This window comes from Drosophila yakuba, chromosome 2L, assembly GCF_016746365.2.
Source record: "Drosophila yakuba strain Tai18E2 chromosome 2L, Prin_Dyak_Tai18E2_2.1, whole genome shotgun sequence".
Lineage (NCBI taxonomy): Eukaryota > Metazoa > Arthropoda > Insecta > Diptera > Drosophilidae > Drosophila > Drosophila yakuba.
The window spans coordinates 9,274,249-9,302,227 of record NC_052527.2 but is presented as its reverse complement, the minus strand read 5'-3'; the positions used below and the strand labels follow the sequence as shown (position 1 = coordinate 9,302,227).

The 27,979-nt window shown below is 49.2% G+C and overlaps 5 protein-coding genes across 5 annotated transcripts; 3 read left to right on the top strand and 2 right to left on the bottom strand.

Annotated features, from left to right (window-relative positions):
• Nucleotides 1–110: 110 nt before the first annotated feature.
• Nucleotides 111–7,538, bottom strand: LOC6527597 (collagen alpha-1(IV) chain). The gene is made up of 9 exons (XM_002088649.4): nucleotides 7,428–7,538; nucleotides 6,906–7,006; nucleotides 6,339–6,387; nucleotides 5,337–6,272; nucleotides 4,774–5,270; nucleotides 3,195–4,645; nucleotides 2,157–3,131; nucleotides 929–2,073; nucleotides 111–840 (listed from the first exon to the last, which is right to left on the bottom strand). Exons 2-9 carry the CDS (start codon nucleotides 6,923–6,925, stop codon nucleotides 580–582), a joined length of 5,334 nt encoding a protein of 1,777 aa, XP_002088685.1. The 5' UTR covers nucleotides 6,926–7,006; nucleotides 7,428–7,538; the 3' UTR covers nucleotides 111–579.
• A 2,285-nt stretch (nucleotides 7,539–9,823) lies between these two features.
• Nucleotides 9,824–25,321, top strand: LOC6527598 (collagen alpha-1(IV) chain). Its single transcript, XM_002088650.4, has 9 exons — nucleotides 9,824–9,923; nucleotides 10,062–10,248; nucleotides 18,700–18,882; nucleotides 18,946–18,990; nucleotides 19,151–21,761; nucleotides 21,854–23,768; nucleotides 23,833–23,947; nucleotides 24,008–24,231; nucleotides 24,295–25,321. The coding sequence occupies exons 2-9, from the start codon at nucleotides 10,156–10,158 to the stop codon at nucleotides 24,953–24,955; spliced, it is 5,847 nt and encodes a 1,948-aa protein (XP_002088686.2). The 5' UTR covers nucleotides 9,824–9,923; nucleotides 10,062–10,155; the 3' UTR covers nucleotides 24,956–25,321.
• Nucleotides 25,322–25,377: 56 nt separating this feature from the next.
• LOC6527599 (thioredoxin reductase-like selenoprotein T homolog CG3887) lies at nucleotides 25,378–26,612 on the bottom strand. The gene is made up of 2 exons (XM_002088651.3): nucleotides 26,346–26,612; nucleotides 25,378–26,269 (listed from the first exon to the last, which is right to left on the bottom strand). The coding sequence occupies exons 1-2, from the start codon at nucleotides 26,489–26,491 to the stop codon at nucleotides 25,819–25,821; spliced, it is 597 nt and encodes a 198-aa protein (XP_002088687.1). The 5' UTR covers nucleotides 26,492–26,612; the 3' UTR covers nucleotides 25,378–25,818.
• Nucleotides 26,613–26,850: 238 nt separating this feature from the next.
• On the top strand, nucleotides 26,851–27,434 carry LOC6527601 (general transcription factor IIH subunit 5). Its single transcript, XM_002088653.4, has 2 exons — nucleotides 26,851–27,001; nucleotides 27,054–27,434. The coding sequence occupies exons 1-2, from the start codon at nucleotides 26,967–26,969 to the stop codon at nucleotides 27,238–27,240; spliced, it is 222 nt and encodes a 73-aa protein (XP_002088689.2). The 5' UTR covers nucleotides 26,851–26,966; the 3' UTR covers nucleotides 27,241–27,434.
• On the top strand, nucleotides 27,292–27,790 carry LOC120320426 (zinc finger HIT domain-containing protein 1). Its single transcript, XM_039371783.2, has one exon. The coding sequence runs from the start codon at nucleotides 27,292–27,294 to the stop codon at nucleotides 27,745–27,747; it is 456 nt and encodes a 151-aa protein (XP_039227717.1). The 3' UTR covers nucleotides 27,748–27,790.
• The last annotated feature ends 189 nt before the right edge of the window (nucleotides 27,791–27,979 follow it).

The following is a 27,979-nucleotide window of genomic DNA, read 5'->3' as shown; positions in this document are numbered from 1 at the left end:
AACGTCTATATGCGAATTTTCTTTATTTATACATTTTCTTTATTTAACCACTTTTGGTTTGTCCAATAAATGTAAACGGTATGCGACAAGAATTGTTTAGCAGTTGAGGATTTGATTCGTTCGTTAGGCGCATTGATTCGCATTTAATCGGTTACAAAAATAAATGGAACATGCTGGCACATAGTTTATTTTATACTTTTGGACATACGACCGAGGCTAGTTTATTTATTTGTTTGATTTACTTAACTTACGTAACGTAACTTAGAAGCAGTTTACATTTGTTTAGAACATTACTTGGCAGATAAAAAATGGCATTGTGGTCCAGGTCGGTCGGTAATTAGCACTTCGACTTATGGATCCCTTTTTTTTTTCTTTTTGGTTAGATTAAGGAATTTGTAGCAGTGTTGGTTCGTCGGTGTGTCTGTGTGTCTCTGTGTGTGTTTTTGTTTGTTTGTGTTGTGATCGTGTGTGGGTGTGCACACGATTCGTTGGTAATTTTAAGGCTTTACATTTAGATTAAACTTATGCTGTGTGTGCTGTGTGCTGTGTGCTGTGGGTGTCTGTGGGGGATTGGAGGTCCTACGATGAGTTCTTCATGCACACCTGGCACCTGGACACACCCGACAGCTGATTGCCAGCCTTGAGCGTCGTCTGCTGCGGCTTTGCGAACGGCTGTGTGGTGTCCAGATTGTACAACCAGAAGCTGGTCATCGTTTCGTAGAAGTGGCACGTGCCCTTGGCGCCATTGCACTCGATGAACGGCGATGTGCGGAAGTCCTCCAAACAGGAGCCAGGCGATTGCAGCGCTTGTCCACCGCCACCGTTGCCCACGGCAGAGTGCTATTGTATGAAATGGGTTTTAGGTTAATCATCATACACTTATTCTACCATGAACTAGAGTTATACGAGTTTACGATACTCCACTTACCATGAGGAAACTGTAGCCAATCCAGAGACCCTCCCAGCCATTCGGACAGCTGGGTATTTCTAGCGTTTGACTGTGCAAGGCGATCACATTAGCCGGCGCCTCACAGACGACGCAACGTGAGATGAAATTTCTGATCTCGTCGTTTTCAACGGGCATCATCGGAATGGCAGCGCTGGTTGTCAACCAGAAGGTCTTGTCATTCCTCGAGGCGTAGTTGCACACGTTGTTCTGACTGCAAGACAGCACGGGCAGCGTTGAGAAGCGTGGCACACAGGAGCCGGGAGATCCGAGATCCTGGTTGTGGGCATAGTCATTGCCATCGACGTACAACAGGGAGTAGCCAGACCAGAGTTCCGTTTGTCCAGCGGAACACGTTGGCACCGAACTCGTTTGACTGTGTTTCGTAAACAGGATGCCGGTGAGGTAGTCAGGAGCTGGGCCGGCAGAAGCACCGGGTTCACCCTTTTGTCCAATCAAACCAATGGCGCCCTCGTAACCCCTCTCGCCCTGCTCTCCGCGATCGCCCTTGGGTCCGGGTCGGCCCACGTTGCCAGTCTCACCGATTAAGCCACGCTCACCCTTCTCGCCACGCTCACCCTGGATGCCAATCAAGCCACGCTCTCCTGGACGTCCCGGTTCTCCCTTTGGTCCATGGCGTCCGGGCTGTCCAGGTTCGCCCTTGGGTCCTGGCGGTGGCAGCTTTCCCGGTTCACCCTTTTGTCCCTGCTGACCTGGTGTTCCGTCACGTCCATCGCGTCCCTTGGGTCCCGTGAAGCCGCGCTCGCCTGGCGCTCCGACAGGTCCTTCCATTCCATCCAAGCCAGGGAAGCCAGTGTCACCCTTTTGTCCAACCAAGCCGGGCAGTCCAGACGGTCCTTGGAGTCCTCGGTCACCCTTGTCACCCTTTTGTCCTTCGAAGCCATTCAGACCACGTTCTCCCTTAAAGCCCTGCGGTCCCGTATCTCCCTTCAATCCTGGGGCGCCGGGGAAGCCATCCTGTCCTGGTAGTCCGGGACCACCAGCCAGACCACGCTCTCCCTTGTTGCCAGCTGGTCCAATGGGTCCGGGAAGACCCACGAGGCCGGGCTCTCCGGGCAAGCCGGGCAGACCACGTTCTCCAATTTGGCCGGGGGCTCCAGTAAGTCCTAAGTGGGTCAAAGAATAATGAATAGTAGTTACATGGGTGTATGAGCCAACTGAGCCAGAAAAAATGAGATCAAGAACTCACCTTGACGTCCGTTTCTGCCTGGTCGACCGGGCAGACCCTTCTCGCCCTTGATGGTAACGCCTGGATAACCGTCCTCGCCCCTTGGACCAATGTCTCCCTTGGCACCAGGAATACCATTCAGTCCGCTTGCACCAGGTGGTCCCTGAAAGCCGCGATCTCCCTTTGCTCCATTGTAGCCAGTCAGACCAGTCTCGCCTCGTTCGCCTTGATCGCCCTTCTCGCCGGTGTAGCCACGCTCGCCTTGGGAACCCTTTTCACCACGGAGCTCGTCCACGGCGATGGTGGCCGGAAGACCGGGCTGACCACGAATACCGCGCTCACCCTTGGCACCAATAGCGCCCGGGTAGCCCTGCACTCCAACGGGACCAGTTTCACCCTTGAGTCCGGGCAGGCCAGATAGACCAGGCTCTCCCTTATCACCGCGATCGCCGGGATAGCCGACAGCACCAGGGGCACCAACAGCGCCGGGCAAGCCATCCATTCCGGGAGAACCAGGAATACCGGGCGCTCCGACAGATCCCTTCTCGCCAGGCTGGCCCCAAACGCCCTGCAGACCTTGCTCACCCTTCTCGCCGTTAAGTCCATCGCGTCCATCGATTCCACTGCGGCCCTGATCTCCCTTTTCGCCCTGCGGACCAGGACGTCCGTGAACAGCCACACCGGGCGAACCCTTCTCGCCTGGCCAACCGGGCGGTCCGGTCGGTCCTGTGTCGCCGCGAAGTCCAGATAGACCGGGCTCACCCTTTTGTCCCTTCTCGGAGGCGTCACCAGGCAAACCAGGAGCTCCATCCAGACCGGGGAATCCCTGGCTACCCTTCTCGCCGGGCAAACCGTCTAATCCTTGCTGTCCAGGGGCACCTGCCAGTCCTTGGTCACCCTTAGGGCCCATAAAGCCAGGAGGACCTGGAGCACCACGGCCTCCCACAGGTCCATCGTTGCCAGTTAATCCAGCAGCTCCCTTATCACCCTTGGCACCTGAACAGAAAGAATCCTAATGAGTCACATACAGTTTTCTAATAGAATGTTCGTACAACATACCGGAAACACCAGCAATGCCAGGAGCTCCGCGCTTTCCGGGAGCACCAGTGATGCCAGCAAAGCCCTTGGGTCCGTCATTTCCAGGAGCGCCACGGTCACCCTTGTTGCCGGGCATGCCCACCAGTCCGGGACTTCCGGGTTCACCCTTGGCGCCATCACGTCCACGCACACCATCAATACCAGGAATACCAGGTGGTCCGGGAACACCAGCGGGGCCAATCGGTCCCATGTCGCCCTTCTCGCCAACGATTCCAGGCCGTCCAGCCACTCCGGGCAGACCAGCATCGCCTCTATCTCCAGGATAACCCAAACTGCCATCGGCACCGGGAAGACCAGCGGCTCCAGTTGGACCACGTTCGCCCTTCTCTCCTTGCAGACCATTTAGACCGGGTGGACCCATGGGGCCGGGTCGCGCAATGCCAGGCTCTCCCCTCGGTCCAGGCTGTCCATTGCGACCGGGAATGCCGCGAAGGCCGTCCTTGCCAGGATTACCAGCAACTCCGACCGCTCCCTGGTTGCCCTTTTCACCGCGAATTCCATTCAAGCCGCGTGGTCCCTCAACGCCAGGAGGTCCCTGTGGTCCAGTGCTGCCCTTTAATCCGGTAAAGCCCCTATCTCCGGGGAGGCCGTCCTCTCCAGGCGGTCCTGGCATGCCGGTTTGGCCGGGCTCACCCTTGTTACCCTTAGCGGGCATCTTGATCTCGTCAAGCGCACAGCTGCCGGGCTCTCCCTTCTCGCCGCTTCTGCCAAATGATCCCTTGTCGCCCTTTGCTCCGTCTCTTCCATGGAAGCCTGGCTCGCCCTTGATGGATTGACCGGGACTTCCGGGGTAACCGTCTCGTCCAGCTCGTCCGGGTATTCCGTCGTTGCCGGGAACTCCGCTCTGACCCTTATCGCCCTTAAAGCCGAATTCTCCTTTGGGTCCAGGGTTACCAGGCAGGCCGTCTGCTCCCCTGAATCCCTGCACGCCCTTGGCACCTGGCAAGCCAGGGTAACCCTTTTCACCCCTCTCGGCCTTAACCAAATTCAAGTCGACCATTGCAGGTCTGCCAGGCTCGCCAGTGGCTCCGGGAACACCAGAGCGACCGTCCTCTCCCTTCTCACCAGGCGGTCCAGGTCGTCCGTTGATACCATCGTGTCCACGCTCTCCGGGAACACCTTTCTCTCCAGGCGGTCCGCGTGCGCCATCCTTTCCGGCAACTCCAACCAGTCCGCTCGTACCCTTATCGCCCTTTGCTCCGGGCCTGCACGATGAGCACTTGCCGCCGACGTCTCCCTTGATGCCCATGTCTCCCTTTTGGCCAGGAGTGCCGGGACGACCAGCGTCACCCTTTTGTCCGGGAGCACCAGCGGTACCGGGAGTTCCAGGACGACCGAGCTTGGAGTCACCGGGAGCACCAGCATTGCCCTTGAAGCCGCGCTCTCCCTTGCTTCCCTTCAATCCGGGATAACTAGGATAACGAACGAAACGAACATTATTCACATTTAATGCAAGGTAAATGGAATCTTTGATGAATGATAGTAAGGGTCTGACGCAGTTCCACACTGGAACTCCAATCGAATGAATAATGACACTTACCCAGGAACACCTGCATCTCCCTTAAATCCTTGAATGCCATAACCGGGCAAGCCAGCGTCACCCTTCTGGCCCTCTGGTCCCGGTGGTCCTTGGTGTCCAATGGGTCCAATAGATCCCTTTGGTCCATCAAGTCCTGCGGTTCCCTTTTCGCCCTTTTCGCCAGGAGGTCCTTCGTTGCCGGGTCGTCCGGGCAGACCAACACCTCCCTTTTGTCCAGTATATCCCTGCGGACCCGGCTGTCCATCAGCTCCGTTTAATCCTTGGGGTCCAGGTGTGCCGACATAGCCGCGTGGTCCTATGGGGCCCGGGGGTCCTGGGTTACCACGGCCACCGCCTGGCGGTCCCGGTGGACCGATCAGACCTTGCTGACCTGTCTCACCAGGTCGTCCTGCCTCACCCTTCTGTCCGGGATTACCGGGCAGACCATTAAGGCCCGGCTCGCCACGATCTCCCTTTTGTCCTGTAGAGCCTGGGGGTCCAAAGTTACCTTGGCGACCCTGAACCACAATGGAGAATGTATTAGGATCTACTATTTGGAGACCTTAAGTGTGAACTCTACTTACACGATCGCCTGGGCCGCCGGGCAGACCCTTCTCGCCCTTCTGTCCATCGACTCCAGTATCGCCTTCAGGTCCGGGCTCACCCTTGCGGCCCACTAGGCCTGGTTCACCCTTCTGTCCCAAGTCACCGCGAGGCCCCATCACCGTGTGCGTCGGTTTGCTTGGCAGCGATGATGCCGGCTCACCCTTCTCGCCCTTGATACCCGGTGAACCGGGCTTCATGGGTCCGTAGCAGGAGGCACCCTTTTCTCCCTTCAGACCGTGCTCACCCCGGGGTCCTTTGGCTCCGTATGGTCCGCTGTCGCCGCGCTCGCCCTTTTCGCCAGGCAATCCCTGAGGTCCAGCCAAACCGGCAGTGCCAATCCAACCGGGCTCACCCTTCTCGCCCTTCGCATAGTCACCGTTCTCCTTTGCCGGTTCACCTTTCTCGCCCTTGCTGCCAAGTTGGCCGGCAAAGCCGCGAGGTCCCTGCATTCCGGACAGACCCTCCAAGCCGGGAATACCATCCTGGCCGTCGCAACCGTCTTTGCCGTTGATACCAGGCAGGCCGGGATTGCCGGCGGGTCCCTGTACTCCGGGTACACCAGCCTGACCATGAAGACCCGGCGATCCGCGTTCACCCTTATCACCACGCTGTCCATATGGGCCGGGATCACCCTTCTGACCCTTGTCACCTGACGGTCCCTCCATGCCGGGGAAACCCATCTCGCCCTTCAGTCCCGTGTGTCCCAGTGGGCCCGATGGACCACGGTTGCCCTTCTCCGCTATGCACTTGGGCACACAGCCCGCATATCCGGCCGTACAATTCTTGGGCGGCAGATTACCGGCGGAGTCCACGATGTCGTAACTGTCGTCGATTGGGATCCTGGGTTCATTTCGATTGTAGTGCTTCACGGAGTCCTGAATCGAACCGGACGTACCAGACGTCTTCCAAAATTGCTGGGGGAAAATGAGTATATTAAATAATATTGTCCGGTTGGTTGGCATGGACTACGGTTATCTTACAGCGTCGGCACCGACTAACGCTCCCGCGATCACAGCGGCGTATAGCAGCCTGTAAAGAAGTCGACGCAGATCAGGAGGGTTAGGAACTGTCTTATCAGTTTAGTCTTTCAATTGAGTTTTTCAATTCGAGTGGCCTCTCTTCGCTTAAGTCTTCAGTGAAAGAGAGCTCTCTTAAGAGAGATCTTACAAGTATTTAAGAGATTGGTGCAGCTCGTAGAATTAAAAAAGTAAATTGTAAAGTTTAAAAAAATATTTTTTCTATTTTTCCTTTTTTTATTTAGATAGCAGATATTTAATTTAATTAATATTGTTTTTTTTTTAAATTAAGAAATACTTTATTTTAGCCAAAGATGGGTTTTAATTTCAAATGTCTAAAAACCACAAAGCTCATAAACTGTATTTATTTGCTAAAAAAAATATTTATTTTACGATGAGCTCTATAATTTATTTTATAATTATTAAGCGATATCCTGTCGTTCGTGCTTTACACTTGCTTTCTTTAACTAACTTACAGTTTTGAGACCATTTTCATTTGCTTTTTTTTAACTAATGCAAATTTATTCTTACCGCTTCCAGAAGGGCAACATGATGCCCTATGCACTTAAGCCTGCACAATTATTTGCTCTGTCTTCGTCGAATTTGAATTTTATATGTTGCCGTCGCTGGGCCTGGAAAGATGAGCCAGAAAATTGGGCACTTTAATTTCGCAACAGTTGCAAAATGAATTGGAAATATTCTTAGAGGAATATTATTTTATTTAATATTGGTGGGAAAATTAAGCTGGCATTTTTTTGTCAACGATTTAATGGTTGTATTTCGTATTATTTAATTTCCAAGCATATCGGAATATTTCTTGTACACGCGACAGTTTGAGAAGCACTGGAACTGGTACGATGCTCGCACGACTTGCTGGGGAATTTCAGTTAATAGTACGCGTTTACCCTGATTTAATTGACATATTTTATGTTTATTCAATTTGTTATTTATTTAGTTTCTTTTTTTGTTTTTAAAAGCTCAGTTCCTGGCAGGAACCTAATCCTATTTAAGGGGCGAATGCACGGCAGTGGACCCTACTGAAAACACACATACACAACCGAGCAATCCGATCCGATCCGATCCGATCACCACTCCACAGAGCTGACTACAAGACTAAAACCAACTGGCCAGATCAGCTCCGGAACGAGACCAGACTACTACTTACTCGGGGAGACGGAACACGACTAATTATAGTATAAGTTCGAGCGATCCAAAAGCCAAACGCCGATGCCCCGATCTCCACTCGTCGTTCGTTCGGCTGGGCACGATCGCAACGGGATCGGGTCTCTGGCTCACGTACACTATCCGTGTGATTGGACGGGGATTGGATGGGCATCGGATCGGTTGCGATGGTTGGGATGGTTTCGAGATGGGTGGTGGGAGTTGGGAGGTGGGCGGCACCATGGCATGTAGAACGGATGGGCGATGGATCGTATGTAGCAACACTAATCCCACAAGTTAACATAGTCGCTGTGGAATGAATGAAACTTGGCGATAAGTCCGAAACTAAGGCGCTGCCGTTGATATGCCACATGCGACTTAAGTTGCTCAATAGCAAATCAGCTTCGTTCCGCCGGATCACCTCCCCGGGAGCACCTTCAACCAACTCCCGGCTTCCAGCTCCCAGCTCCCAGCTTTCAGATCCCAGCTTCCAGCTCCCCATCTCGAAATACACTGATAGCCCCCGCCCCCAGATCGAGCACATTGCTTCCGTTTTAATCCGCCCTGCGGCTCCTGCCTCTTGGACTTTTTTTTTTTTTGGGAAATTCCGAAGGCTTCGTTATCAGGCCCATGTTCTAATTATAACCAGATCAACATATTTTGTGTACTTACAATCAAGTAGCATAATCATTTGAAAAAAATGAAAACATCTTATAGAGACTAAAGCTAAAAGGATAACGAAATTATTACAAAAACATGTGTAAACATTTTATTGGCACCTAATCTATATACATATATTCACATTTCTTGGTTATTATGTTTCAAAAATTGTAAGTGCTTATAAACCTTCAAAATCTCATCGAGATTAAGATTACAGTTCTTTTTATCAGTTTTAAAAATATATTATTATTAATATATAATTATTTTGACTAAGGGCTGAATCCTAAAAACTTTGTAGGCATTGCTCTTAATGTGTTTTAATTATCAACTGAATTCTTTCAATCAATCTTTTAATAATTACAATTACCTAACTAAGTAAAGTCTGTTTTTAAAAATATGATAACATTTTTAAAGCTTTATAGAAGATAATCATTTTTGAGAACTTATCTTATCAAGTAATAGGATATTTTCTTTATTTTTAAATAAATCCATGATTTAAAATTGAAATGTAATGTTTAGTGCAAAGTTTGATAACAACTTTTATAACTTATTTAATTTACAAATAGCATCACTAACAAATGATTACCAATACATTATTAGATTCATTCATTTTGGAAGTAGTACGACATTCTACATACATACTAACTAAGTACTTAATATAATTCAGTTAAAAAAATACGATTTTACGCTGGCAAAGTGCGACACCATTTCATATCCTAATCACTGCAGCTTCCTGAGCAGAGATCTATTGAGGTCACTGGGCCATATCCGACTTGCACGTACCCTAGAACAAAAGAGCTCTTTCCCAACTAGAGCGAGGCCTTGATTGTAGTCGTATCAAGATTTATTTCAAAACACTGCGGCCCCAAAACCCAAATCAAGCTCGAATTTCGAAAGGTTCCAATTTGGCGCTTCTGCGTCGGATTTATTGAAGCACGAGCAGCTTGGACTTCAGTTCGGTTTTCAGTGGATCAGAAGTTCGTTCTAACAGGAAATACTCAGCCATATCCGTCTTATCAGCCTCACATATGTAAGTACTAAATGAAAAAGCCTTAACCTAATCACGAGAAGCGCGACAAACAAACTAGCAACTAATTGTAATGAAACCACTAGGCAAGCTGGAGTTGCGCGTAAAGACGTGCTCATACCCATTAAGCTATATGGTATGTGTCCACATTAAAATCAATTGCATTAGTCCGCTTCAAAGTTAAGAAATGGGGAAATAAATAATTTGCATCTTCCTAAGAGACTTGTATAATAAACAGCCCGAAGTGGGCGTCAGAATGAGTATACCCCTTCGGAGATACGGTACCAAAATGGGAAACAGAATTTGTATGCTTTGATTTGGTTAGGGGGCTCTGCTCCTCATTTCCTCGTTTCAAGGCGTCAAAGTGCTAAGTTCCAAGCCAAAGCCATAGATGGAGCAACATCTACATCCAAACCTCCAGCCAAATCTCCATCCAAACATCCATCCGGGCCTGTCCCTGGCCTGTGCCTATGGCACGCACACCACTGCAGTGCCCACTTGCGATGGTATTGGTATTGCCGAGAGCCGATCGAGTGGCCGAACTTTGACGAGTGGAGCCGAGCGTGCCGAGCGAGCGGGCGAAGAATTCGAATTTCTTTGGCGGGGCTCGTGTTTAGTAATACTTCGAACGCTAGACGATCTCCACATGTGGGGAGAGTGCTGTGCCCGACGATCGCAGCAGCAGCAAATCAGCGTTTTCCGTTAGTTTCCCACACTTTTCCGATCCTCAACTCTTTTTAATACTTGATTTGCTAATGTCGGTTTATTGAGGGGATTTTGAAGGAAAGCGAAAAATCCTCAATTTCAAAATCTAATTTATGCTTATATTTCGTTGGCAGTTTCGTGTGTGTTTTGAGCGGGGAGAGAGACAGAGGCAATTAGATAGAGTGCGACATAAATACGTTGCGGATAGGACCAAAGGACCCATCGAGGATGTTACCCAGAGATCTAAGGCATCTCTCGGGTCTTCTGGGCGCCGTTTATCTGCTGGGCAGCCTGGTTTCCGTTACCTTGGCGGATGGAAAGGTAAGTTCAACTATTAGCATTAACAATCATACTTATTTTAATGTTATTGGCCACTCTTTAAAAATGTGCCTTGTCAAATATGTAGTCCAAAAAAGCTTTTTCAACTTCTCTTTTAAATGTCTTAGAATCACGGGGTAAAGTTTATTTAAAATAAGGCTACTGCTATTTAAAGTGCTTCTCAAACCATATCCACAGTTTGAACTTGAGTGATTGCAAAATACCACCCGAAGTGCTTGTCAAACTGTACACACAAATTTCACTAACTCAGCCATACGTTTTTAGTTACTGCAGACATACCACAATAATAATCTGATTCACTTTGGGAGACAACTATCGTGTCCTCCAATGCTCTCCAAACTGTATCCGTAGTCATTGATTTTGCATTTAGTATCAACCATAAACAACTATATAAAATTGGGTCAGCTTGGAGCTCGACTCTTAATCACCGCAGCTATTGTTATTGTTATTCTGCAGCACTGCACTCTTTGATTCATTCACACTTCCGGCATGAAAACATCGCGTAGTTGCAACTCTTTGGCTTCGACAGATAATTCCTTTAGTTCGTTCCCGATTCTGGGGGTTCAATGGAGTCCAAGTCCAGCTTGGGCACGATTATGTCACAAAATAATTTTGGCAACATAATGTTGCAGGTGAAGAGGTTGGCGATAACGCCCATTGATAACCCACTGATAATCTTTCATCATGGAGGACATTGCTATTTTTGGCTACCCATTTAACGTTTCCGGCTGGCAATTAGAATAATATTTAATAACTGTGAGATTAGTCGCTTAATTGTCTTATAATCATTTGTTAAATGGAACGGGAAATAGAATGAAAAACAATACAATATTGCGTAGCTTCCTAGTTAATACTACAATTCAATGGATTCTTAAAATTTTGTTCATACAAAATAGAAAACAACAACCATTATGTTTTTTAGTTTTCTATATATTTATGTATGATGTTTTAAGCAAAAAACATCATATCTTATTAGGCGAAACTATTTGGCAGAAGTGCAAAGCAAACGACACTTGCTGTTGCCCCAAAAACTATGCACTACTTTTTTGCACAGAGTTTCCCAATTCAGAGTAACTTGTGCATATGCCCAACTATTTGTAAATTAATGGTTAGTTGGTAATGGATCGCAGAGATTTCGTAAGGCTGGATGAAAATTGGAGCACATGCCGGCGGCACCTACTTTTTGATGGCATTCGTGTGTTATCAGGCTGAGACTGGGCTGCTGTCCGCTGATCTACACATTTAATTAAACCTATTGCTATGTTGGCGGCATTGACGCCATTGATAGCATGCTCCGCTGATTGCGACATGGCTTTCTAGACTTGAATTTAGAATAAATACACTTTAGAATTGAAACAAGTGTCGCCAGCAGTCGCAGAGGCTATCGGCTTGGCTTGACTTATTGCCTTTACTTAGAGATCAGAGTTTAGTTTAGCTTAGTTGAGCCGTTAACTCAATGCACAATTCGTGTACTCAATTCGTTGGGATCTGGAAATCTGGCCCCATCGCTCACGTGTTTGCCATCATAAGTGTGCAGCTCGTCTGACGACTTTGGTAATCCGATTCCCAGCTCTTTTCGCACTCGGTTACGTGGTCAATGCCATGGGCTTGGGACCCTAACTCCCCGATTCCGAGTGAGAGCTCCCAGGTCTCCAGATCTTGTGGGTTGCCAATGGGGGACTAACCGCAAAACGCTGAAAAACTTGACTTCGCTTAGCTACCGTTGCTCGGATTACCCTCTCGAAAAACGAAGTCTTATGGAAGTCTTGATTCATTTACTGCAGTATTTGAAAAAATATATATTTATAACTACAGCCTGGGTGCATTAAATTAATCTGAATGGAAGGGGGATTTACATTTGTCGCCGGAATTAGCTTTGATTAGAGCGTTTGTATAAACACACATTGTATGTGCGCAATCTATGCATTATTTACAAGCTATAAGGAAATATTTTATGTGCATTATCAACTTTGTTTCCTTCTTATATAATTTAAGGGCATGTTTTTAAGGGTATTTAAGCCAGCTTCATTTGGAAATACTTTCTAAGCAGTTAACAGCTCTCAGACAGTGGCTCTAAAACCGTTCTCGCAATGGGTTTTGCAACCCGTTTGGAGCTTCATTAGCCGAACAAATGATTTCCTTTTCCGTTCGGCGAAAAGAGAGCGTCGATCGCCTAAGAGCTGCTTCAATCGAAGAGCAGAAGAGAGAGAGAGATGAACTCATCGATTGCAGATGCAGCCGAGGCTTTCCATGAATGAATTTTGATAAATGGTCTTTATCAGTAGCTCTCCCCGCTTCACCACTGCACCACTCCCCCACGCACCCTTACCCATTCTCTTTTCTACTGCACTTGCCCTGCTATAAATACGTGTGAATGTGAATAAGTGTGCTCTTGCGCTAGTGTTCGTGCGTATGTGCAGTTCGATTCCGACAATTAGCAGCAGCTCAAGTGATCGGTGAGGGGCTCTCTTAGAGATTCACTGGAATGAAGGGTTGCCAGGGGGTGGGGGCGTGGCGGCAATCTTTTGACGTTCTGCACCATTTCAAATTGGAATTGAAAGTTCTTGGCTGTTTGTTTGTTGTTCTGTTGCTTCTGCGGCTGCTGCTGTTGCTGTCCACAGTCTTAGAAACTTCAATAGTGCACTCAAAAAAAATCGTAGCTAATTATAGAAAATTTTGAAATAAATACATTAGTTGAATGGAATTTTGCCAATTATTGTATTATTTTTATTTACTTAATAAAGAGGTCGAATAATATTAGAATTATATTATATTATATCACTTTGATAATTTATACATTTAATGTCTACATTTAAAGGCAATCCCAAATTATTAAATAAATATCTAAATAGAAACAGTGGCTGATTTGGCAACTTTTCACCCAGCTATTTCTTACGGTGCAGCTTCCCTTACAGTCTTCAGTTTCGCTCTCCGTGGGTTTTGTTTATGCGCGATCCTGGTCCGAAGTGATCCCATGATGCTGGCATAAATCACTGACCACCGCCGGCCAGACAGAGCGGGATCCGACTGGAGACCGCCCAAGAAAACAGGGAGAGGGGCAGGGGCAGGGGGAGTGGCGGACAACAATGATCATCATCTCATTGTTGGACTCCTTGTGGAAGTTTATTTGCGTGCTTGAGCTGAATTGTTTGGCGAGTTGCATTTCAATTTGACTCAATTATTTATTTATCTGCAACTGAATGCGGAAATTATGCGAAGTCTCTCTCTCTCTGTGTGTGTGTGTGTGTGTGTGTGTGCGATACGGACAACATGTCGTATGAGTGATATGGGCAGGGACCACTTAGTAGCCGTCTTTGTAATGAATTTCGTAAATTGAAACGATTATTTATGAGCGAAGCTAGTGAAATTGGGTTATCAGTGATCTGTCTCATAACTGCAGCTCGTTGTTCTCCTTTCTTGCCGCCTTATCAGTTTGTACGGGCTCATGAAATTGATATTCATCTGAGCATTTGAAATTCTATACATATATTTAGACACTATATGGCATATACATATGTATATACAATGTATGATGCTATTCCACGGCTGAGATTCCATTTCAGGCGGCAGACATCTACTGTCATGGCTAAAAATACATTTTGCTTAATTTGCTTGGTTAACTTTCTAGTGCTTTGATTGCCTGAATTATTCGCAAGCCATTGAGTTGGTTAACCGATGGGTTGACCATCCTAAACGATTTATAACTGGGTGAAATTCAATTGGCAGCTACTTTGAAGGCAAATTAAAACGATAAGGGGTGCATATTAAGTGACTTCTGATTTTATACTTATTTCGAATAGCTAATGTAGATCATTTGATACAAGATAGTGTTCGCCAGATATTCGATATTCGAAAGACTACGACTTAATTGACTTGTTTGCAACTGGGACTCCTAGGAATACCTAGATTCTGTGCAGGTGCCATTCCAGATTCAATCACTTGGCGCTTCCTTATCGCCGCTTTATTGACGATCGTTGCGAATATTCAGTTGTGACAGCGCGCTGTCCATCAATTTCAATGTTAATTTGAGTGCAGGGCAATTAGTTATCATCTGTCAGGCTTGTGTCCAAACAATTATGCGCCACGATGATGCCGTAACCGGGCACTCAAGTAGGTCCAACTGGCTTTGCTCCAGGCGCACGGAGTGCGTGGGTGTTCCCCATGTTCTCCATGTTCGCCAGTGGCAATGTGCAGATTCTTTTGCATCGCTTCCACATGTTGACTTAATGTCAAGCCGGAGCAAAATGATGTCATGCTGCAAGTGCGCCCGTCCAGATGTGCATCCATTATACTATGCTCCACATGGATGTTGGTGTGTGTAAGTGCGGGGGTTGCCTTTTCATGTCAATCACACGCTGCTCATATGTTGGCCCATATACGTTTCTTTTTATTTTACTGCTACCCTGTAGTTATGTCCCGAATCGGGCGTCTTTATGCCATGCATCTGGTACTTTAGCAATGAGCAACTGGGTTGAATGGTCAATAAAATGCATGTCGGCCAACTATTTGAAGTCAGTTTGTGATTTTCCAATGGGCTTGTAATTATGTTTACCTAATAAGCCAATAATATGAAATACTAACTTAAGTGAATTGATAAAGAATTTGTAGTTGCAATTTTACTTAGTACTCCTGCGTCTGATACCTGCATCTGAATGCCTCTCATTGTTGCATGTGTGCAGCGTTGCAAACGTTTATGATGCACATTTAACAACAGATTTGTTGTTGCTATTGTTGCTGTTGCTGTTGCTGCAAAATTCCCACTCCATTTCATCATTCACACATATAAATGTGAAAATGAAAATGCGCTTGATTGATGGCGCGTGTTGTCTGACGGGCGAAATTGGGTCAACTGTGACGCACTAAAGGATCCTCGCTAGACGCAGCTGAATCTTGAGCTGCGACTTGAAAAGCGTGGCTACAAGATAGATATTTCTAAGCATTCAAGCAGATCTAACAAAGTGAAGTCTTAGAACGCATGAGAAGAGAATAGTGATTAGTATCCTCTGCTTAATAGTAATCCTCCGTCTTCCTTGGCAACAAAGAGCGCACATTGATGACTTGCCGTCTGCAACAGATAACCCCTTTGTCCTCAAGAACTCGAGAAACAATGCGAATAAATGTCAAATGATTGTATGAGTGTGTGAAATATAATTTAATGCTAAATTTGAAATGTATTAATTAATTCCGCTCTCCCGGCCTGAAACTGTGTCCGGTCTTATCAGCTGTGATTTATATGTCACATTCTGATAATTATAATTATGATGTTTCCTTTTTTGTTTTTTTTGTTTGCCACATCCGGGCGTAGCAGGCCACCAACTTTGAGACCCAGATTACCAGACGCCTCTTTCTCTCCTCTCTCCCTCTCGCTCTCATTAGCCATCCATCTCTGTCGCCCCAAGTAGCTGCATCTCTTTCGCAGACATTTCGCTGCGCTTTGCATTCCCTGAATAATTGCAGTCCCTCAAATTGGTGGCCAGAGTTTAAGGTAGTATCGCTTACAGTTCGGCGGAAAGGCGCAGAGTTGGCACCCGAGGATTGTCATCAGATACCCAGGACCACAGACTGCAGATATCTGTACATAAACTATATCTGCATATATACTGTATATATATACATACATATATCCAGAACGTGTCGGGCCAATAAACTTGGCTGCTCGAATGCATTACGCTGCAGCTGGAGAGCTCGTCATTTGTGCAGCAAGCGATTAGCGTGGGTGGGTGTGCCCAATTGTCGCCTCAGATATATGCCAGATATCAAGAGATGTATCCGTGTGGCGGCCTCTCGCTGACCTTAGACCATGGTTTGTATGCTTGGATGGACGGGCAACTGGCACAATTGCCTTTAACATGTGTAAATGCGCTTAAGTGCGCGCCACTCGCAGCGAATCGCGTCTTTAAGTCGCTGCCATATATAGCTGCATATATAGTGCGCCGATTTGCTCAGACACAGTGGCGTAACAGACTGCTTTATCTAAGGGGCATAGGATTGAATTTATACATATTTAAGATTTAAGCTGAAATTCCAAAATCCTCTCTAGCAAACTCGCTCTTCGGAGGGGACACCCAACACCTGGTTAACCAACTTGGCGCAGACACGCGTGCCCATTGAGGAATTTTGTTATTATTAGTTTGGCGAATATTCCCAGTTACTGCCTCCTCTGCTGACATCGGCGGAATCGAGGGTATCGTACGGGTATATGTATGTGAAAGAAGAGCGCACAATTCCCTCGATTTCGAGTGGTTTCTCCTCCTCGACGACGCCACTTAGTAGTGCGTTTTCCGCCTGCCAACCGAAAAAAAATCAAATAAAACACAAGAAAAGTGGCCCATATATGGACGGGGTATATGTACATGTAGCATATAGCATATAGCATATAGCATATAGAGTATAGCATATGTGGCCCAGTGTCAAGTTCAAGGAAATTGCAGTGCTGTCACTTTTGAACGTGTTACCGCAACAATTTCCACAGTTTGACATACATTTGCCTGCGAATATACACATATCTTCACAGATATGCGAGTATAATATGGCTTTTAGTGTGTTATCCGAGGAGGATAACTTGGGTTTCACATTTCCCAAATTGATTGAATGAAATTCGATGGTGTCTCCTTTGGATACTTTCGGTTTCTTTTGCAGCCATTTCGATTGAAGGAATGGAATGTGTGCTGTGAAACAAAAGACTTGAATGAGACCAAGAACTAATCGAAATATGTTCGAAATGCTTGAATATTATGAGATATGTTACACCCACATACATAAATATATGTATTATGATGTTTCTCACAGTTGGCTGTCCATTTCCAGCAATCGAGTGCAATTGCTTTCGTGCACCTGCAGCCCCAGAATTTTCCGAAGGGAAGGGGGAGTTTGGATTTGTATTTTTGGTATCTGCATTTTCTCGGATTTTTCATTTGTTCGCCCGGGGAGAAGAACATCTTATGGTTCACCGCAATGGCAAAGACTTTTTTCTTTCATTGCTTCGTAGTTTTTCAGCTTTCAGTGTTCAGTTGTTCAGTTGTTCAAAGTTGTTGTTTACCTTTGGCGTTCTCGTTTCGGGATTTGGTGATGTGGATATTTAGTTAACAGATGGTTTGATCTCCTGCGAACAGATTCACTTCTGGGAACCGAATGGAGTAGGATCTTCCGGGGCTTTGAACTCTGCTGCTGATGTCGCTTGCATTTTGCCCATTAGTCATTAGTCGCCAATCAGCCAATCAGCGGAGGTGTTTGTACAATATACATTGAGAACAGAATTTGCCAAACATTTGACACTAATTCATCCAGGCAGCGGACAATTAAAAAAACAAATTTCGTATGCAAAAATGTTTGAGATTTTACGCAAAGAACCTCGACACATGCGTGCAACATGTGTGCAGTTTTTTTTTTTGCTTTATTTTAAAATGGTTTTTTGGAGAAACTGTCGGCGGAAAACTTGAACGACCACTGAAATTTCAAATTAATGAACGGCGGCCATAAATTCGGACTTTTAACCAACATGAAATTTGAAATTATGTCAATTCTATAAATACGATAAATACAACTAAGGATGTTTATGCTGACATGAATAAGGAAGCCGCAACCCATGTGAAAAATAAATCTGCGTACATACTATGTAGGTGTGCCTCTGCCACTTTATTAACCTACCTCAAAAATGGAATTTCAAAGCGATTTCATAATGGGAGATATTCCAGATAATCGCTTTTTTTTTTACCGATTTGCACTTGTTGTTTATAAATAAATGCACATTAAATGGGTTAGAAATGCGCTGCCTGTGGCTAGCATTTCCCAGCATTTTCACTTCTAAATCCCCCTCAACTTCATTCCGAGGTCCAGTGAGCGTGTTCTATGCACTCGCTCAATTGACTGGGCAAAAGTAAACGTACTCATATAGAAGATTATCTCATTGCAAACGGAAACTGTGCAATTAAAGCTGCAAACTGCGAACTGCGAACTGCAGCTGAAAAATGTTGCAGCTCTACTTATTATTGTTGATTTTCTGGCTAAGGCGGCCCCCGATTTCGTTTGACTTTCGCAAATGCCTATGCAAAGGAATTTGCACGAATCCATCCAGCAGAAGACCCATAAAGTCGAAGGTCATTTCCGTATGATTTAAACACTATTGTACAGCATGGCAAGTAATCCACTTCAATGACTTCAAGTTGAGGTGCTATTTACACCACAAATGGCTATCTAAATGAGTGTTTAGAACTGCTAAACCACACTCATAGCTAAGTTTATGTTCAAGTTATGTTAAGTATAGATTGAAAGCTAGCTAAACATAAATTGATTTATTTTTATACTAGTTCCTAGCTGTCGAATTGATTGCCACATCTTCGATTGACCAGTCGAGAGTTTCAATCAGGGGCAATCAAGCCTGGTTCCATATTCCTTGGGCTACCATATATAATATGTGTGTATTCTTGATTTCAGATCTGCAACACAACGCTATGCGACTGCAAGGGAATCAAGGGACGCATGGGCGCACCAGGACCCATTGGTGTGCCCGGCTTGGAAGGACCTGCCGGTGATATTGGACCAACGGGACGGGCAGGACCACTCGGCGAGAAAGGAGATGTCGGCGAGTATGGCGAACAGGGCGAGAAAGGACATCGCGTAAGAAATCACTTGCATTTTGATCCTTAAATTTTGACTTATGCTCAAGAACTTTAATTGCAGGGCGATATTGGAACTAGAGGTGAAATGGGTTATCCTGGCATTATGGTGAGTTATCAATGTATTTTTTTGATATATTCTTCACTAAACATATGTATTTGATGCACCCTAATAAGTCATGAATGAAAATCCCGAAAATTAGCCTATAAAATAAGATTATTTCACAAGATCAAATCGTGATCATTTCCATTACCACCTTGCCATTTAGGGAAAAAGCGGTGAGCCCGGCACACCAGGACCCCGTGGAATCGATGGCTGCGACGGACGGCCTGGCCAGCAGGGTCCAAGCGGAGCACCCGGCCCAAACGGAGGGCGGGGTCCGCCGGGAAAGCCCGGTCAGCAGGGTCCTCCCGGAGAGGCTGGCGAGGGCGGCATCAACTCCAAGGGCACCAAGGGTAATCGGGGCGAGACCGGACAGCCCGGCGCTCTCGGTCCGCCCGGATTCGATGGCGATCGCGGTAGCAAGGGTGACACTGGATACGCTGGCCTAAACGGCGAGAAGGGAGACCCGGGTTATCCGGGTCCCAAGGGCGACACTGGCGACATTGCGGAGCTGCCCTACTTAATGGTTGGACCGCCCGGTGCCAAGGGTGAGCCAGGTGAAAGTCTGTCGGGTGTTTTGAAGCCCGATGACACCCTGAAGGGCTACAAGGGATACGTGGGACCTCAGGGCGATGAGGGGCCACAGGGACCGACCGGCGAACAGGGCTCCTTCGGCCGCAATGGAATGCCGGGTGCAAGAGGTGAGACCGGCGGACCCGGAGAGCGCGGCAAGCCCGGTAAGGATGGTGAGCCCGGTCTATTTGGTGAGAAGGGCATGAAGGGTGCGCCGGGCTGGACTGGAGCTGATGGATTGGACGGAAGCCCAGGAGAGCGTGGAGAGGATGGATTTGACGGCATGCCCGGTGTTCAAGGACGCGCTGGTCCACCCGGAATTTACGATCCCAGTCTGAGTAAATCGCTGCCCGGCCCGATTGGACCGCAGGGAGACATCGGTTTGCCCGGAGAACGAGGTCTACCAGGTCTGCCTGGCAAGCCGGGACGTCGCGGACCCATCGGACTAGCTGGTCAGTCAGGAGATCCCGGCTTAGGCGGCCGCCGCGGACCGGCTGGACGTAGTGAGCGCGGTGAGGCCGGAGACTATGGATTCATTGGTCCCCCGGGACCGCAGGGTCCTCCCGGCGTCGCTGGCCTACCCGGCCGATACGGACTGCACGGAGAACCCGGACAAAATGTGGTCGGACCCAAGGGTGAGGCTGGCCTAAACGGTTTACACGGCTTGGAGGGATATCGCGGCGATCGCGGAGATGTCGGCTTGCCCGGAGACAAGGGTCTGCCCGGCGAGGGCTACAACATCGTTGGTCCTCCCGGTTCCCAGGGGCCGCCCGGTTTTCGTGGACTTCCCGGCGACGATGGTCGAAACGGATTACGTGGACTGCCTGGTGACAAGGGATTGCGCGGTGACGACTGTCCTGTCTGCAATGCCGGACCCCGAGGACCCCGTGGCCAGGAGGGCGACACCGGCTACCCGGGTAGCCATGGCAACCGCGGAGCTCCCGGCCTCATGGGACCACGTGGCGTAAGGGGTTTGCAAGGCAATCCCGGCAGGGCTGGTCACAAAGGTCTGCCCGGTCCAGCGGGTATTCCCGGCGAGCCAGGCAAAGTTGGAGCACCCGGACCCGATGGACTGCGTCAGACCATTGGCTCATTGAGGAAGGGCGAAACAGGTGAGCCCGGCGATAGCGGACGGCGCGGCGAGCAGGGTGACGATGGTGCCAAGGGTCTGGATGGAGCTGATGGTGTCCAGGGGCTGCGCGGTGAAACCGGACAGCGCGGCGATTACGGCGATGCTGGTTTACCAGGACGAGATGGCGAACCAGGTCGCGATGGTCGTGATGGAGCTCCCGGAATGAACGCAACCACTCCCAAGATCTATTTGATCGGCGAACCGGGATATGACGGATTGAAGGGAGAGCGCGGTGACTATGGTGACACCGGTTTCAAGGGCGTCAAAGGTGAACCGAATCCGGGTCAGATCTACGACAACACTGGTGAGCCCGGTGAGGATGGTTATGACGGTCTGAAGGGCGTAAAAGGAGCCAAGGGAGAGCAAGGTGCCATTGGACTTCGTGGCGAAATTGGTGACCGTGGACCGGCTGGCGTAGTTGTTTCAGGACCAGATGGTGCCAAGGGATATCCCGGCTTAACTGGCGATTACGGACCGCAAGGAGCACCCGGATTACCCGGTCGCGATGGTGAACCTGGTTTGGATGGCGCCCTTGGATACAAGGGACAACGCGGTGCACCTGGTCAGGAGGTGATCCAGGGCGAGATTGGACCACCGGGTCGTACAGGCATTAAGGGTTTCCCCGGTGATGTCGGCGCACCCGGACAGTACGGACTCGCCGGCCGTCCAGGACCCAAGGGAGTCAAGGGCGAGCAGGGACCCGATGGCGCTGAAGGACAAATAGGACTGCCTGGCAACAAGGGCCAGCGCGGTGATTTCATGGTTGGTCAGCCCGGACCCAAGGGTCAGCCCGGTAGCAATGGTCGCCAGGCACCGCACGGCGCCAAGGGCCAGAAGGGAGAGGTGGGTTCGCTGGGACAGGATGGACAGAACGGCGCCAAGGGCAACATCGGTTTCTCTGGCCGTCGTGGACTTCTCGGCAATGCGGGTCTGCAGGGTCTGCCCGGTAGTCCTGGCATTCCCGGACTTCCAGGAATGATTGGCGAGATTGGAGATCGTGGTGAGATCGGATTCAACGGACGGCAGGGTGACATCGGTCCCCGTGGACCTATTGGCGAGTTTGGACCTAAAGGTGAGTATATTCCATATAAAGGAGGCTCCACTCAATCTAAGCATTCCTGTAAAACAAGCCCATACAATATCGTACATGTTGCTATCCTACAGGTCTCTCTGGTGATAATGGACCGGATGGCTATCCCGGTGCAAACGGCATTCCCGGACGCAAGGGTGAGCCAGGTGATGTTGGATACCCAGGACTTACAGGCCCCAAGGGCGTGGCCGCCTACAGTGGCATTAAGGGTGATGACGGAGAATCCGGCTTGACCGGACCCGTCGGATATCCAGGTGCTGCCGGAGCGAAGGGACAGCGCGGATCCGTTGGAGATTCGCAACCGGCACTCGATGGACTTGCTGGCCGTAAGGGTGAAGTGGGCAGTCCCGGACTCAATGGACTTCCCGGTCGCTATGGACTAAAGGGACAGCGAGGAGATCGCGGTATCGCCGGCGAACAGGGTAGTCCAGGAGAGCCAGGAGTCCAAGGATTGGCAGGCTATGCTGGACGCAACGGAGCTCATGGCCTGAAGGGCGCCACTGGCTTTACAGGACCCCAGGGACCCAAGGGTCCTCAGGGTGAGAGAGGAGTTGTGGGTCTGGATGGACTAACTGGACAGATTGGTGATCAAGGACCACGTGGCATCGTCGGTGAGCGTGGACAGCAGGGTGAGCAGGGTGACGAAGGTGAAGCCGGTTTCCCGGGTCGCGTGGAGAACCTACAGGATAGGAGATTCTATCGCGGCTTCAACGGAGATCGAGGATTACAGGGTGAACGCGGCGAGCAGGGTGAAAAGGGACAAATTGGCTTTATTGGAGCTTCCGGCGCCAAGGGCGAACGCGGTGACATTGGCTATGCTGGACAACTTGGATTCGATGGAGCTGATGGCATTAAGGGCTTCCAGGGTGACCAAGGATCTCGAGGTCGTCCGGGCATAACACTGCCGGCGGAGAAAGGTGACGAGGGCGTTGCTGGTCTCGACGGACGCATCGGTCGCCCCGGACGCATTGGCCAGAAGGGAGCACCCGGACATTCGGGAGAGATTGGAGAGAACGGTGCGATCGGACACCGTGGACCCGAGATCCAAGGGCCACCTGGACAAAAGGGCGATGTCGGCTTCACCGGTGCACCCGGCCACAATGGTCTTCATGGACTTATTGGACCAAAGGGAGAGCTTGGCGACATGGGTCGCCAGGGTGAGCGCGGTGAGTCTGGCTATGCCATTGTGGGCAGACAGGGCGACATCGGAGATATCGGCTACCAGGGCGAGCCAGGCTGGGATGGTGCCAAGGGTGAGCAAGGATACCCCGGACTTCCGGGCAAGAACGGAAGGGTGGGTGCCCCAGGACCACGCGGAGAGACTGGCGATGCCGGCTGGAGTGGCATCGATGGCATGGACGGACTCGTCGGCCCCAAGGGTCAACCAGGCGTAACCTACCCTTACTCGATGGCCCGACCAGGAGATCGTGGTGAGCCCGGACTTGATGGATTCCCGGGCGAGGAAGGCGATGCCGGAGCACCGGGACTAGAAGGATTCCAGGGTCTGAAAGGTGCAATCGGAATTCACGGTGACCAGGGCGAGGTGGGCTACACCGGCGCCGATGGACCTCAAGGACAGCGTGGTGACAAGGGCTATATTGGCTTGACCGGTGCCCCCGGCCTGCCTGGTCGTCCCGGACCAGATGGTGAACCAGCGCCAGCCCCGCCGGCGGCCAAGAGCCGCGGATTCATCTTCGCCCGCCACTCGCAGTCCGTGCACGTGCCCCAGTGTCCGGCCAACACGAATCTACTCTGGGAGGGCTACTCGCTCTCCGGCAACGTGGGCGCCAGCAGAGCTGTGGGTCAGGATCTAGGTCAGGCCGGCTCCTGCTTGATGAGGTTCACCACCATGCCGTACATGCTGTGCGATCAACACGTCTGCCACTTTGCCCAGAACAACGACGACAGTCTCTGGCTGTCCACCGCCGAGCCGATGCCCATGACCATGGCGCCCATCCAGGGCAGGGACCTCATGAAGTACATTTCGCGGTAAGTGCCCATTCCATTATCACCTGGATAACCCTGACTGACTATTGCCATGTATTTTCCCCAGTTGCGTTGTCTGCGACACGACGACCAGGGTCATCGCCCTCCACTCGCAATCCATGTCCATTCCGGACTGCCCCGGCGGCTGGGAGGAGATGTGGACCGGCTACAGTTACTTCATGGTAGGTTACTGTTCTCAAAAGAAGAAGAATCTCCCATAAAGAAGAATCTCTCATTTTTAGAGCACCTTGGACAACGTCGGTGGCGTTGGACAGGATCTCGTCTCGCCGGGCTCTTGCTTGGAGGAGTTCCGCGCCCAGCCGGTGATCGAGTGCCATGGCCATGGACGATGCAACTACTACGATGCGCTGGCATCGTTCTGGTTAACCGTCATCGAGGAGCAGGATCAGTTCGTACAGCCGCGCCAGCAGACGCTCAAGGCGGACTTGACCAGCAAGATTAGCAGGTGGGCTACTTGAGCAACCTCATTAGCTGCATACATATCTACATGGATGCTGTCATTTTCCAGGTGCACGGTCTGCCGTCGTCGGGGTAACAGTTTTGTGACCCGCACTGTACAGTCCACTGCATATGCGTCTTCCGGTTCCGGTGGTGGCTCTGCCGTGAGGATTCCATCGGGCGGTTCCTCCGCCTGGTCCTCGGGATCGTCTTCGGGCGCAGCTGGATCTACTTCGGATACAGATTTCAATTATAGGTCAGGCTGGTCAGCCGGCCAGACATCCAGCCCTGGCTCCCAGTCCAATCCCGGATACATATCCCGGTCATCTGGACCCGATGCCGTAGCCTATTCTGGCTCCAACGCCGGCTGGCAATCGAGGCCCAATACAGGATCTAGCTGGTCATCCGGACCCGTAGCAGGATCGGGCTCCAATCCGGGATCTTACTCAAGCTGGTCCACGGGCTCCAGTGCAAGATCAAATCCGGGCGCCAGTGCAGGATACAATTCGGGCTCCAGTGCTGGTTCCAATCCAACGGGATCCAACGGCTGGTCAACGGGCACCTCATGGAGCTCAGATCCGCGCAGTCGCGCCCCATCAAACTATCTGATCGGAAGGTACCAGCAAAGGGTTCGCCCGAGCAACCTGCAGACCTACAATGAGTACGCTCGCCAAGGGGGCAATAACCGGCTGTACAATCGACGCCCCCGCGAGGATACCACCGCCCCCTAGATTGCAGTTCGAACTAAGTAGCAGTTAAATATTTGTCTTAAGTCATTTGCTATCCTATCCAGGAAACGATAACGATCCAAACCCCAACTCGAGTACCAAACAAACACAAACACTTCAACCACTAAACAGTGCCATTTTCCGTGGAGATGTAATCTAATTACGTGGACACCTAAAGCTTAAACCATATGCCACATACCAAATATAATAATGGAAGAGGGGTCGAGTAGAGTAACCACTGCCTCCACTGCAACGAAAGTAAATCTTGTGCGCCCCTGTTGGGATTATTGTAAACGTAAAAAAACCAAAAACAAAGCCCAGTTTTTTGATAAATAAAATTTACAACACATAAAACTAATGCACACGAAATTTTGTTTCATTAAATATTGATCAAAGTTTATCTCATCAGAAAAAATGCGATTTAGTTCGGTTTTGAAATTGTCCAGTGAATTTATTTGTATTACAATTTGAAAAAGGTTTTACACATCCGTTTACAAGTAGTTGATCCCCCACTAACAATTTATGAATACACAATCGCATAAAGGCTTTGGACAAGGTACATCTTAATGGAGGCAGGCAATAAATCTCCAGATGTACCCCGGTCATCTCCGTTTGGTTTGTTATCGTCATCCTGCCGCTCAACACAAAGAACACATACAAATCCCTAAGCATTTAAACGGATTACAACGTTATAGGATGCGTAGAGTAGGTTAAAGTTGGGGTGAAAACAGAAATACAGCTAAGTGGATAATATCGGGACAAGAGCTTATGTTTAAGATAGTTTCAGAGCCGGGAATCGATGCCCTCACTGTTTTGGTGTTGTCCAACTGCTGTTTCCGCTCCGCCCGCCAGTCCGTCCAATGTTATTATTTCACAAAGTCCGGATTCTCCTGCACCTTTTCGGTGAACTGCAAATGGTTGTCGATGATCTGAAAGAGGACCTCTGGCGAGGGAAAGCGTCCCGTCTGTAGTTTCGACCACACCGGCACATCATTCAGTGTTATCTCAAATGCGCCGGACGAGATAAGCTGGCTCTCGAGCATGTTGCCCAGAAAGAAGATCATCATGCAGGCGTAAATCTTGTTCGCCTGCAGGTGACCCCACCAACTGGGCGTGTTCAGGCCGAGGAAGGTGAACGGACTGACCGCACTGACCACGGAAACAATGATGATGATCTTCAGGGCGAATATCATCTTGGAGAGGTAATAGTTGAGACCCGGCGGATCGTAGTTGCCGCCATGGACCTGGATCTGTGGATACTTCTCGCCCAGCAGGCCAACGTAGTCCTCGAACGCCTTGCGATAGCCGCAGGAGTAGCTATTTGGCGGATGAAAAAGGAGAAACACATTGGTCATCGTAATCTATTATGTTAATTGCCCCGCATATAACGTACCAGTAAAGGAAAGTCATCGTCGGCGCTATGTTCTGACCGAACTTGGTGACCGGTATCTCCTTTTCGCCCTCGGCGAACACCAGGGCGTAGCCGGCGCACAGGCAGAGCACCAGCAGTGCCACATTCCTTCCGTTCAGAGCGTCCATTGAGTGCTTGTGGCCTTATTTAATTGGAATTTAATTTGGAATTCAATATTTGCTCACACTTTTGCCTTGGTGTTTGTCCGTGTGACTGGCAAATACCCCGCTACTGCTGTCTACGTTTCGCTGTGAGTGGCACTGATAAGGCTGGCAAAACAGCTATGTTTTTTAGATATGGAACTTTCGCTGGTTAAACAATCTCAATATATTTCATTTTGAGTACTGGGTGAAAAAAAAAGAATCGTAAAAAATATATTTCTTAGAGAATTGAAAATGAAATAATGTCGCCATGCTCAAACAAGTGTTTTTGGTTGCGCGAAATAATTAATAAGCATCGATTGCCAAGTCAATTGAAATTCCCGGAGTATCGATACTAGAGGCTCCCGATTCCCACCTCTAACTTACGTTTCACTGTGATTGTCATGCAGCCCTAAGAACTGGCGAAATTGTTTATTATTTTCGGCAAGCAAATGCTGGCATCATGGTAAATGTTATGAAAGGAGTGCTGGTGGAGTGGTAAGTGGATGCTTAGACGTTTGTGGTGCTATATTCAATTCGTTTCCCCTAGTGATCCTGCTATGAAACAATTCCTGCTGCACTTGGACGAGAAACTGGCTTTGGGTCGCAAATTTATTATCCAGGATCTGGACGAGAACCATTTGTTTATCTCCACGGACATCGTGGAAGTGTTGCAGGCGCGAGTGGACGATTTGATGGATCGAATAAGCTTCCCGCTGCACGACAAGGACGCTTAAAACAAATCACCCACAAAACCCAATAGCCAAAAGTTAAAGCCCAAAACAACCATGACGGGACGCGAATCCAATCGCATCAAGGACGCTGAGAAGAAGCGTGTCCTGGACTCTACAGCCCGCCAGAGGCGTGCCCGCAAAGCGTTGGAGGCCCTGGAGCAGGACAACTTCCACGATGACCCACACGCCGACCTCGTCATGTCAAAGAAGTTGCCCAAATTCCAGGACAGCCTAAAGACCGGCAAGGAGAAGAAAGGCAAGCGCAAGGGCGCCGAATACTTTCGCGCCAAGTATCGCAAGAACTTCCAGCAGCTGCTCGAGGAGGACAAGGACAAGCAGCCCAACTACGAAAGCGCCGCGGCGCCGGCTCCGCAAAAGCCATTGCGGCATTTCTGCGCCGTTTGCGGCAACTTCTCTTTGTACTCGTGCACCGCCTGCGGAACGCGTTACTGCCGCGTTAGGTGCCTAAATACGCACCAGGACACGCGATGCCTCAAGTGGACCGCCTGAACATGGTTGTTATACATACAAATAAATCAAACATTAGACATAACTGAAATGTGCAAGGTTTCTAAAAATACAATTTCTAATTGGGAAAGAATTTTTGGCTAGCGCTTAGCCAATTTGCCAGAGCTATTGGGTTGTTGTCATGGCGAAATATTGAGAGAACATCATAAATTTGGTTCGAAACACGGCTGGTAAGGGCATTTGGCTATTTTTAGGCAATTTCACGGTGAGCGTA